The 12,973-nt window shown below is 45.1% G+C and overlaps 1 protein-coding gene across 1 annotated transcript in view; it reads right to left on the bottom strand.

Annotated features, from left to right (window-relative positions):
• Positions 1-12,973, bottom strand: part of KLHL29 (kelch like family member 29) — a gene marked incomplete at both ends in the record, with an annotated part of 255,315 nt that overhangs the window by 36,042 nt on the left and 206,300 nt on the right. The window contains one exon of the mRNA XM_080617020.1: positions 978-1,176. Within this exon, the coding sequence (XP_080473146.1) occupies positions 978-1,176 (199 nt within the window). The remainder of the gene's footprint in view (positions 1-977; positions 1,177-12,973) is intronic.

Raw genomic sequence — 12,973 nt, 5'->3', positions numbered from 1 at the left:
ATATGCCATCTCCGTGCCACATTAGCATTGGTGGCAGTGACAGAAAGTTTTGCCTGGCTTTGTGATTGTACTTATGGGAGGCAGAAGTACTGGCAGAATGTTAAAACAATTCACCTGTTTCATCTGACTCCTTCGATGTAGTTTTCCTACATGATATTTGCACCACTCTCTGTTCAGCAAATAGTTAGGACATTCCTTAAGGCCAGCTTGGACAGAATCTTGGGCAACATAGTCTAGTATGAGGCGTTCCTGCACATGGCATGGGGGTTGGAACTAGATGATCTTAATGTCTTTTCCAACCCTAACTTTCTATGATTCTTACATTACTGTGATATGGGCTCTGCTGGCTAGTTGGAAGCACTTGGGGTTTTTACATGTATTCTTCCAAAAAGAAAAATGCATGTCTTCCTCAGGTGAGAAATATCTTGAAGAGGCACGGCTCTCCATCGCTGCTGGGCCTTTAAAAGGGAATATATCATGTGTGATCCATTTGTTTTGGAGGCAGCAAATAGCCCTGACTGGTACTGTAAGACTCACCATATGAGAACAATGTATTTCCATAGGGCTATGAAAGTGAAGCTGTTTTATGAATATTAGTCAGATCCTCCCAACAAGAGGCTGAATGTCAAGGAAGCAAATTGTACACCTATTTTTGCAGATAGAGAAACTGAGGCATGGAGGGGAAGGGGCTCCCTTTCAGGACAACAGTGGAATGTGGTGGTCTCTACCAAAGATAATAAATAATTCCTAGAAATTAGGCTCCTTTTAAATCTTGTTTAAGGACTGTACATCTAAACACCCACATCTGACCACTGTGAAAGGATCCTGAATGCTCCAGCATTAGTGGAAATGGAAAATTGAACTTGAAATATCACCAGGCTCTGAGCAGGAGCCAAGGGAAGGAGCCATGCCCCATGCCCTATCCCAGAGTGTGTCTTAGCCAGAGAGCTGGTGTCATTGAGGAAGGTCTGCTTTACCTGCAGAGAGCCTGGGCCGGGTCCTTGGTGTCTGCATCTCTTGTCGGGCATGTGGCAGCATGTGGTAACGTTTGGCTTCATTCACTAGATCCCGGCAAGCCTCTGAAGACTTTATCAACTCCTCGTTGTCAACAACATTTAGTAGATAGCTGGGATGGATGAAGGGGAGGCGCACCACTGCCAGCAACTCCGCAGCATACTGTGAGGGGGGAAAAATAATAACACACTACAGATGTCGTGCCACAGTTCAGCCGCTCAGCATCTCTGCCTCCTTCCCTTGCAAACTGGCCCCTGTCACCCAGCCTGGAAAAACACTTATCATGGATGCTGTATACAAACCCTGCCTAGAGATTGGGTGGGAGAGAGACAACAAAGCCCTCAGTGTTCCCTCACCTGGGCTGGTTTTGGTCCCAGGAGACTGAAAATAAACTTCAAAAGGTGGCAACTCTTGTTATATGGAACTGCATGGAGGGATTTTTGAAATAAAAGCCCATTCTGGACTCAGGCAGAATATAACACCTTGTGCACTGGAGACGTGGACAGCTTCCGAGTTTTCCGAATTAACCTTGGAATGTGAGCGTGGTTGTTGCACACTGTAAAAAAACCCCAAACAAGTCTTTTCTGGCATTATAAATGTGAAACAAATGCTGCCAAACAGTGTGGATTTCAACAACTGCTATGGTAGAGACTTAATAGTCACCAGACAATCTGCTGAAAATCTTTTAATTAATATGGTTCATTTGTTGGTGAAACAAATCATGTAGTTCTAGCTTTTGGGGAAGTCAGACTCCAGAGGGTGCTATACAAATACTGACAGTATGTTTCATCTTCTAAATAAATACATTAAACCTCAGAGGGCAAAGGACACCCAAGCAAATGAAGCTGTCTGTCACTGAATACGGCTTAAAGGAGAATAAAACCCCAAGAGAGAAAACTGCAATCGAAAAACGAAGAGCCCATCCCCAGATTCTTCTTTTTATATGTAATTGGTTATATCACAACAAGCACAAGATCACAGTAATAGGAAAATGTGGTTCTTAAAAACCAATGCACACGAACAGGATGCAAACTAAGGGTGCGCAGCAAGAAAAGATAATCATCTGTTGTAATAAATATTCATGTAGAGGCAGCATCCAAATATCCCAACTGGGACTGAGGCCAGGATGCAAATAAATATTCCCGAGGTCCATGTGACTGGTCCTGAGGAACGCTGGGGCAAGCAGCATCTGCTGGCCTGCAGATGCCTCCGGTCTTCCAGAAGCTACTTGGCGTTTGTTTTCTTTTTCAGCAGTTGTGCCTGTCCCTGCAGTGTGTGAGAGCCAAGTCACAGCAGGAGCAGGAATAGGAATGGGGCAGGGGCACAGCAAGATGGGAGGGCAGGGATGCAGCCTGAGCCAGATAACGAGTTGGTCAGGCAGGTGAGGATGCAGAGACACCTGGGACCACTTCCAGGGCTTCCCCCTTCCCCACCCCAACTGAAGAAGCAGGCTTCATTTAGGAGGAAAACAGAGGATTTCTCCTAACAGCAATTCACACTCCTTTCCTGCCGGAGAGCCACATCAGCCTGGTGTGAGCTCAGTCAAAGCGAGGATGTAGCTATCTGCAGGGAGCTGAACTTCATGTGTGCCTGCAGGATCATGGCAGCAGGGAGATGACTAGGGTCTCCTGCTCTCTAGCCCTCCTGACACCAGGACTGGCAATTTTAGATACAGCCTGTAGAGTTGAGGCCTGGCCACCTTGCAGTTGTTTAGGGACAAAAATGTTGTTTGGGGGATGCAAAAGGGATGGGAAAATGTCAGGGCTTCTCTCCTGAAAAAAAACCAACTAACTCATGTGAGCAGTGAGTCCGTGGCTCCTCCCTTTAGCATTGCACAGGGACGACTAGACTTGAGATCACTGCATCAGCCTCCAAACCCAAAAAGACACTCATCTCTTTTCACTTGCTGAAATCCATTCATAAGGTGCTTTCTAGGAGGTAAAATGGATGCTTCCCTTCCCCAGAGTCACAAATGTCAGGCACTTGGCTGCAGATATCTTAATGTCATTAAATTGTACCTTGTAGGAGAGGGAGCAGTGGACATATGGCAGTGGGTGGCAAAGCTTTGATTTCAGGAAGTGCTTTTTTAAAGAAGGCTGGAGGCGTTTAACCTTACATGGGAGCCAAGACAAAAAGTGGCATTGGAACATGGGAATAATACGGATAGTGGGTGTACAGAGGAAAAGCCAGACAACCCCCATGGGGGAGGTTAATCCCCATTACAGGCTGCTCAGGAAGCAGTACGAGTTGCTAAAGGGCAGTTTAAATAAAGTTGTAAAATATATGGAAGTGTATAGCGTTGTCAGCACTTCCCCTCGGTGCAGCGGGACACACCAGAGCTGCTCCTGATGTTTCCGAGGCAGGTCTGCACTTGAAGCAACCATAAACACAAAGCAGTGCAAGACACAGGCACAAACAGTTGTGCCACTGAATTACAGGCTTGACAGGCACCACAAAGTCCCAAATTCAGGTGAAGCAGAGGAAGAGAGCTCCTCTTCAGCAGGGACACACAACTCCCACAGGTCCATTGGAGCAACTGCTTCCATCTCACACCTTTCCCGGAATAAATGGTGCAGCACCGCTGCCTGAGCACAGCGAGCTCTCTCTCTCACTCACCCACCTTGCTTTAATTAGCTATGTGAGAAAATGTGATTCTGTTTCTCTCCTGCATCCCCCCCGCTTCCGCCTTTGTCTCCTCTTTTGTCTGAGCTCATGGCTTATTTTGAAGAGGAATAATAATTAGAACATGTTGCTCCCTTTCATCAGCTTGAAAGTTAATGTCACATATCAAAACCAATGTCACTTTTCACTCTTGCTCTTTCCTTTGCTCAAACAGCTCAGGAAAGCTGGCTCTGTGTGTGTGTATCTGTGTGTGTGCGTGCATGACCACACGCAGTTGCAACTTGGGCTCATTGCTGATGGCATTAATGGTACATATAATCGCAGTGTTTTTCACCAAGGGATTTGGAGAGTACATACCATTGCAGTGTCTCTAGAAGACAGGAGAGGCTTTTATAAACCAACAGCTTTTTGCATCACCTTTTTTAAGCACTATAGTCAAGGGTGAATTTCACTTAGTCTCACTGATTTAAGAGTATTCAAGTGATTTAGGTAATCAGCAGCCTTTTTCTTTTGGATTCTCCCTTACGAAGGCTCCCTAGCACTGTTAGCTATGATTGTACTAAATATCCTGTTACTATTATCCTTTTCATTTAAGACTGGAATAAGCACCTCAAAGCATTTCAACCTCCTTACCATCTGTTATTTGCTCTCCATTCTCTTGTGTCTTTCCGTTGTTCCTCACACAGCTATGAAATATCTACTGCACCTATGGATGTTACTGGTTTTTATTAAAACAGTACAATGCCAAATTCAGCAGACAATAACCTTGGGCTCCTAGAGCTGCAGTCTGCCCCTGTAACTCTGGGAATGTCTTCTTCTTGCTACTCGGCTACAGGTGCTGGCTGGACAAGTAGAAGTATTTCTCAGGTCTTTGCTGGGAATCACTTATGACTCGTCTACAACCTGCCTCACATGCCAGGGTGAAGCAGGGAATATTAACACTCCTTCTGGCCTAAAATTAGGAGTGGTTGACTCAAAAACATGGGAGATCATGCCTCAGCTCCTTGAAAATGGACAACATCATGCAAAAATCTAACAAAGTTATTGTTATGTGAGGGAAATTTTTGAACACCATCAGGACTGTTTTTTCAGGTTACATGAACCTTACCATAGCTCCTGTTGGATGAAGGGAGCTGTTCGTGTTTTGCACCAGCAGAAGATCTAGTCCATATACTCCTTGCTGAGCAGTGATGCTGCCAGATACCCCCACAGTACTGTGCAGCAAAAGATATTTGTACAGTCACTGGGAACACAGAAGAGGAGCAACCTTTGAGATATGCTATCTGTCTGGCTTCAAGGCACTTAATTCACTGATACCAATTTGAGTGCTGAGCTAAAAGCAAGATCTCCAATAAGCCTGCAATCACAAGTGTGTTTCATAAAAAAAAAGAAAGAAAAATCTTGGGAGATCTTATCCTTTCTTAATTACCTCAACATTTCAGAGGAGAGATCCAGCTCTGGATTCGGACATCTAAATAGGTACATGCAAGCAAGTATTTACTTGTCAGCCAGACATGTGTAAACTCATGTTATAATTAATAGAGATTTAGTCAACACACTTAACACAGTCCCCAGAGCAATCTGAGCTGAGAGGATGCATCACGCACAAGGGGAAGAAGAGAATATCAATGTCCTCTTCTGGCCTAAACTGTGAGTCATCAGATCCAGGAAAAGCGAGTGTGTTCCTCAGAACATGCCTAAGACCGTGCCATGCTGAGATGTCTACAACCAGATGTCAACTTAAACTGGAGAGAGGGTGATTAATTGTCCCTTCTGATGGGAATTTTTGCATCCATTTGCCCTGGGTGCTGTGCTTGGAAAGTTACGATCATGCTACAAGGAAGCCTAAATGTTATCACTGGGTCAACGTTGACTCAGAGGAATGTGTAATCAACATGTACTTGAAGTTGACCCTTTCAAGCCTTTCCCTAATCATCTGTTCATACATAAGTTACTCCCATCTTGTTACGCAGGGCAGAGCTTGAGCAAACTAGATTGCAAAGCAGTTCAATGTAGGGTTTTTTTGTTCCTGGCTGGTAGTTTGAGTGAAGACATTTACTTTGCTAAACTTTTTGTGACATTTCATCTCCTACTAATTGTATCGGTATTATGAACTCTTGCGTGCAAGTGGGCTTTGTTCTGGTATCTTTTAAGTCTCAGTTACAAAACCCTCTACAGTATCACATTAAAAACAATCTTTTTATTCTCAAATCTCTAATCCAGTCAAATCCTCACAGGTATTCTCCAAAAGGACTCTCAGTGTGCTCCTGCAGAGACTTGGGCTACAACTGTATACAGTTAATTTTAAAGGAAATATGTTTACTGCTACAGAGTCAAATTTCCTGCTCCTAAATGATATTCTCGAAAGCTCTGAAGATTCTTAACATTCTTGAAGTAATGCTCAGAGAGGTTAAAATAATGTTTCCCTTATGCTTTATAATTCATCTGTCTCTCCAGTTTACTGTTCTTCCTACAAAGGACCCTTTGTACTATCTGCCTAAAGAAACAGGCTTCAGCTAGAAATGCAAATACAGAAGTTAGGTTACTCACATTACAATTGGGTTTTGGCCCAATAAACTGCTGTTTCAGCTCTTTATGCATAATGTCAGTAGAGTTTTTAAAACGTTATGAAGTAGCAATATATTCAATTCATCTGAGAGTTAAGAAGGAGATTTATGTTATCTCACATAAATCTTGGGTTCAGACTTGCTCCACGTCATGCACTGGCCCAATGTTGAGAGCTACAGCAAGAACCTCCTTGGATACAGGATGGTTCCTGCTACAGATCAGGGACAGATCTGAAGCAGAATCAGTTCTCTACTGCATAAAACTCCTTCAAATGAGAAGAGGGCATTCCAGTTAAAAAACACCACCCAACCCCCCCACATGGCAGATTCTAGCCTTTGATGTCTACCCTGTAACCCAGGCGGCTGTGCCAATGGTGACGGCTGGGGATGTGGCACGGCAGCCATGCAGGAAGATGCACTGGAGTAGTGACATGAATGCTATCTCCCTGCAACCGTTTCCAACTCAGCGCAGGCTTCCCCAGCAGGTTACCCAACCTGATACTCAAAATACTGCTGGATCCAAGTTTCCAAGTGCAAGCCCAGCAGGAAGTGGCTGGTTTGGGAAAGCCAATGCTGTTGGTGCACTGCTTTGCCATTCTCAGAAATACGCTTTTTTCGGCTAGATTTTCATGGCACTGCCCTGCTACTTGGTAATGAAGGTACTTGCTTTAATACATCTAACTCCTGGGTATTACAAAGATATACTGTATTTCCAGTAAGCTCCTGCATATTCCTACACCCAAGGTCACAACTGAGCTCCCTGGTGTGCTTGGCAACCAAGACTCTTGGTTGTTATTCAAGGATCACCTGCTCCAAGCTCAGGAGTGTTGCATCCCAATTAGAAGGAAGTGCAGCAGGAGGGCCAGGAGACCTCCTTGAATGGATAAGGAGCTGCTAAGGAAAATTCAAAGGAAAAAAGAGGCTTCTAGAAGGTGGAAGCAGGGACAGGCGGCCTGGGAAGAATACAGGGATGCTGTCTGGGAAGCTAGGGACCAGGTGAGGAAAGCTAAGGCCCAGTTAGAATTGAACTTGGCTAGGGATGTTCAGGATAATAGGAAGGGATTCTATAGGTACGTAGCGAGTAAAAGACAGACTAGGGACAACGTAGGCCGCCTTCGGAAGCTATCAGGAGAACTGGCTACCCTGGATTTGGAGAAGGCTGAGGTTCTTAATTACTTCTTTGCCTCAGTCTTCACTGGCAAAGTCTCTGACCACACCACCCAAGTCTTGGAAGGCGAACACAGGGACTGTGAGAATGAAGACCCTAGGCCCACTGTAGGAGAGGATCTGGTTCGAGACCATCTCAAAAACCTAAACGTACACAAGTCCATGGGACCTGACGAAATCCATCTGCGGGTCCTGAAGGAGCTGGCGAATGAAGTTGCTAAGCCACTGGCCATCATATTTGAAAAATCATGGCAGTCAGGTGAAGTTCCCAATGACTGGAAGAAGGGAAATATAACCCCCATTTTCAAGAAGGGGAAAATAGATGACCTGGGGAATTACATACCAGTCAGTCTCACCTCTGTGCCTGGCAAAATCTTGGAGCAGATTCTCCTGGAAGACATGCTAAGGCACATGAAAAACAACAAGGTGCTTGGTGACAGCCAGCATGGCTTCACTAAGGGGAAATCCTGCCTCACCAATTTAGTGGCCTTCTATGATGGGGCTACAAAACTGATGGACAGGGGTAGAGCAGTTGACGTCATCTACCTGGACTTGTGCAAAGCGTTCAACGCTGTCCCACATGACATCCTTGTCTGTAAATTGGAGAGACATCAATTTGATGGGTGGACCACTCAGTGGATAAAGAACTGGCTGGATGGCCACACACATAGAGTTGTGGTCAATGGCTCGATATCTGGCTGGAGATCGGTAACGAGTGGTGTCCCTCAGGGATCGGTGTTGGGACCAGTCTTGTTCAACATCTTTTGTCGGTGACATGGACAGTGGGATTGAGTGCGCCCTCAGCAAGTTTGCTGATGACACCAAGCTGTGTGGTTCGGTTGACACGCTGGAGGGAAGGGATGCCATCCAGAGGGACCTCGACACGCTTGTGAGGTGGGCTGATGCCAACCTGATGAAGTTTAACCATGCCAAGTGCAAGGTCCTACACCTGGGTTGGAGCAATCCGAGGCACGGCTACAGGTTGTGCAGAGAAGAGATTCAGAGCAGTCCTGCAGAGAAGGACTTGGGGGTGTTGGTCAATGAAAAAATGAACATGAGCCGGCTTCAGTGTGCGCTCGCAGCCCAGAAAGCCAACCGTATCCTGGGCTGCATTAAAATCAGCATGACCAGCAGGTCGAAGGAGGTGATCCTGCCCCTCTACTCTGCTCTTGTGAGACCTCACTTGGAGTATTGTGTGCAGTTCTGGTGTCCTCAACATAAAAAGGACATGGAACTGTTGGAACAAGTCCAGAGGAGGGCCACGAGGATGATCAGGGGACTGGAGCACCTCCCGTATGGAGACAGGCTGAGAAAGTTGGGGCTGTTCAGCCTGGAGAAGAGAAGGCTGCGTGGAGACCTCATAGCAGCCTTCCAGTATCTGAAGGGGGCCTACAAGGATGCTGGGGACAGACTCTTCATTAGGAACTGTAGTGACAGGACAAGAGGTAACGGGTTCAAACTTAAACAGGGGAAGTTTAGATTGGATCTAAGGAAGAAATTCTTTACTGAGAGGGTGGTGAGGCACTGGATTGGGTTGCCCAGGGAGGTTGTGAATGCTCCATCCTTGGCGGTGTTCAAGGCCAGGTTGGATGAGGCCTTGGGTGACATGATTTAGTGTGAGGTGTCCCTGCCCATGGCAGGGGGGTTGGAACTTGATGATCTCAAGGTCCTTTCCAACCCTAACTATTCTATGATTCTATGATTCTATGATTAATTGCTGTATTGGCTTCTGGGAATCACATTGCTGCCTTCAGATTAAGCCCAAAGACTTTGTACCATGTCAGCCAGCAGCTTCAAAATATCAGGAGATAAATGTGTGGCAGAAGATTCAGTTTGCAGACGCAGGGTTCAGCTGGTGGCTCGGTTGTGACATGCCATGTGTGTAAGTCTCGTGCCTAGCAAGAAGGAAAGAGCAGCCCCTCTGTCTTCCTGAAATAAGGTTTCATATGTGAATCTTTATGGCATCACAGCTGACTAAACACTGTAATCTCATCAGTGCCACGTAAAGCGAACTGCTCTCCTCATCTCCAACTTGTTAGCAAAGCAGCATGTGGGTAGGTATTTATACCAGTAATATGATGACAGTTTTTTAAATATGAAGGAAAATAAATCATTGATCCATCATACTTGGAATTTACCTGACACTAAGGCTTAAAGAAGAACCTTTACTCTTGCCATGCAATGTCTGGCTTGCTGCCTAAATTATCAAATAAACCCCTTAAGGTCCCCCCAAAAGTTACTACAGAGGTGAGTGGCAATTCTCTTGTTTATAGGCAATCACCTACTCAAACACCTGCAATCACACAGATGCACCACAAAAGCACGCTGCCAACAACGGAATGGCCGAAGCTCCTCACACATCCATCCCTACAACACACTGAAACATTAATCCCTGTGCAATAATTCTCCAAAATCTTCCTGCCCACTGTGTAAATCGATTTTGGTTCTGGAAGTTGGTCCTGATTCCTGGGGCCACATGCAGGACAAAGCAATGCAAGTGAACATGTATGAGAAGCCGCTTGCGGATGTGTGTCTTTGTAATGTCATTGCTTCAGCAACAGCAGAGGCATATTTTGTAAAAATTAGGAAAATGTGTTGGGAAAGCCACAAATGAAGAGACTGAGAAGACTGGGACACGAGGGAGCTCCTCAAACCAATTTAAACTTCAGAGAAAAAATTCAGTTGATTTTCAGTCAAGGGTATCCCTTTAAAAAACTCAGAAGTTTTGTATGGGGGGAATTTAAGGAACTGTGAATGTCACCTGCATCCTCTTTTATATTTAATGCAGTTTCTTCCTTCAGTATATAGCTAAGGGAATGTTCCTGCACTGATTCTGTTCCTGCTGCCACCTTTTCTTTTCTCTCTGTAAGCCCGTACAGGCTCTGAGTGTGTCTGCAATAGCTTTTTTTAAATCTGAGCTTTTTGAGCAGCCCATCCCTGGGAAATCGCAGGGGTTACTGCTCATCCCTTGCATTTTTCACTTTCAGAGCAATTGGAGCTTCTTGCACTTTCATTATGGCATCTTTTTGAATTTGTCTGCTCTTCCCGCAAATGGATTTCAAAGCATCAGGGTAGTGTGGGCTTTTCAAAGAAGCCTAATTGAACTGAAATAGAGTGTTAGTGCCTAATTCACTTAGGCTCCCTTGGAAGCTTCCTTTTCGTACTTATTTGAACACTGCTTCCCTGAAGCTTAATGCCCTTAAGTACATTGATTGATCAATTAATTTCCTATTATGATGAACTTAAATAATTTGTACATGCCGGTATCGGGTATCAGCTTCTGAATATATCATTACCTCCTCTCACCGCAGAGCAGCACTGGGATTTTGCTTGTTCCCCGTCAGATACTCCGTTTTCTTGGAGCAAGCTGCTCATCTGCATAAGTTTGGAGACTCTTTAAAATGTGCCTGAGAAATTATGCTACCATCTCAACAGCCTAACTGCAGACCAGGGATCTCCCATCTGCTCTCACGGTTACCAGCCCCTTTTCCTCTGTTGGATCTTGCCTCTGAGTTGCCATTCTCTGTCACTGCCAAAATATTGCTCAGGGACATTTATAGCATTTTTTATATAAATCTTCTTCTCTTTCTCTCTATCACCTTTTCTTGCCCTCACTGACAGATACACGGCTTTCAGGTGGGCTTTGTGTTTGCTTAGACTAATTTGCCAAGTCTCAAATTCATCCCAGTGGCCCCTTCTGTTGTTACACCCCTTGCATCCTTCCAGTCAACTCTCCTTTGGGCTTCAAACACTTGTAGATGTTTATCCCTTTACAGCTGTCATTAGGCCAAGTCATGCATATTCACATCTTTTAATCTTTTTTTCCTCACATCAGTTCCTTCAGTCTTTTAATGATTTGTGTTGCTCTTTAAATTACCTCAAATTTGTCTACGCTTCTCTTGTTTCTCAGACACCATGAAGATGCTGTTCAGACAAATCTGCCTCCAAGGACACAAGTTCATAGAAGGCCTTATAATGCCTTAATGGTGTAGAAATCTAATTTTACTGCTGGACAGCATGATTTTAAACAGGGTTTAAAAAAAGGGCACACAATTATATCCTTTAGCATGCAACAAAAGGTGACTGCCATTCAGCTGAGCCTCTTGTCTGTGACCCATCTCTGCAAGTGCCTGCCTCTCTTCCAGCACTATTCTGGGCAACTTGTTGAAATGTTTGTCCTCTCCACACTTCTTGTTCCTTCTCAGGGTGAGAGAGAAGATTCATGCAACTGGTAGTCTAGCTTTCCCAGCCTTTGTTATTAATAAATACGCTACTATCCTTTTTATGTCAGAGAAAACACATACAACTTTGGACTTGGAGCAGAAGATGGGAAAGTTTCCAATGAGCTTTGGTATGTCTGTGCCCTGTGCAGGCAGCAAATTGCTGCACATCCAACAACCTCACATCTTCCCCATCCCGTGCTGATGCTGGGCACGACTACAGCTCTGTGCAGCTCTGGCAGACCTTAGTACTGGCAGACAACAGCTTGTTATCCACCGGATCCTCCCAACAGCCCACATGGGAGGCATCACTTCCCTCCAGCTTACAGTGTAAGAAATTGGGGCAATAAGGTGAAACAATCTTCCCAAGGCCATGTAGAAAGCTGGGGGATGAGCTCAGGTGAAGACTGCTTGGGGCTGGCAGAAATCTTCGCTTGTTCAGATGGCTCAGACTGTGCTGGTTTCCAGGCATTTAAGCCTCCATTATACAATATATTTTTTGCATGAGTTCCCCGGAGTTGTAATAAGCTTATCAAGGGGATAACTGTTAGGATAAAACCTACAATCTTGTCCATCAGTCAGGAAGAGAAATAAACAGAGAAAAACCCAGTAGATTCAGCTTTTCCAGATGTGTCAGTCGGCTGCAGGCTTTCCACACAGTGACAAGCAATCAAAGGGACTCCTACAACCAGCACTCCGTGTCCGCTGGTACAGGAAATTACCTAACTAGTTCAGATCTCACATCACAGGCTGCTTCTTTTGGTTGGACTGAGTTCGTGTGACTGCACCTCCAGCAGCACTGAAATAGCTCCATAAACGTTACCATGTGAGCTGGCATGCTGCTCCAACACACTGGATATGATTATTTACCAAATCCTAGCTTAACACAGATGTCATTCTCTGACTGCCTCTTTGTCTTACGTAGATGGATAAGTAACCTTTAAAGGACTGTTATTCTCTGTAACAAGGCTCAGGTGCTGCTGCCTTTTGTAATGCCACGGAGCACTTTTATAAGCACTGTAAGACTTCATTTGAGCACAATTTGCAAAAACAGAAGTCAGTCAGAGTGCAGCTTTTCAATTTGCCTTGCAAGCAAATCCTGGCTCCTTCCCTGCCACTGCTCTCCAGAATGGTGGGGAATGAATTAGGAAAAGCAGAAATAATTAGACACCCAAAGAAGAGCTTTTAGAAAGGCATAGAAGAGCAGGAAGACAGCAAACTCGGTGCTCTTCCAGGAGAACAGGAGGCTCTGCTGAAAATCTCCTTCCCAGAGGCTCTCAGAAAGGGGTCTGGGCAGGAGGGGAGGCAGTGATGGATAAGTTGTTATAAGAGTACAGCACAAGGAGCTGCAGTGCAGGGAACACTAGTGGTGAGATTTACTGT

The sequence above is a fragment of the Psittacula echo genome (assembly GCF_963264785.1).
Source record: "Psittacula echo genome assembly, chromosome: 4".
Classification (NCBI taxonomy): Eukaryota; Metazoa; Chordata; class Aves; order Psittaciformes; family Psittacidae; genus Psittacula; species Psittacula echo.
The sequence above is the reverse complement of the archived record's forward strand: the minus strand, read 5'-3'. Positions and strand labels throughout refer to the sequence as shown.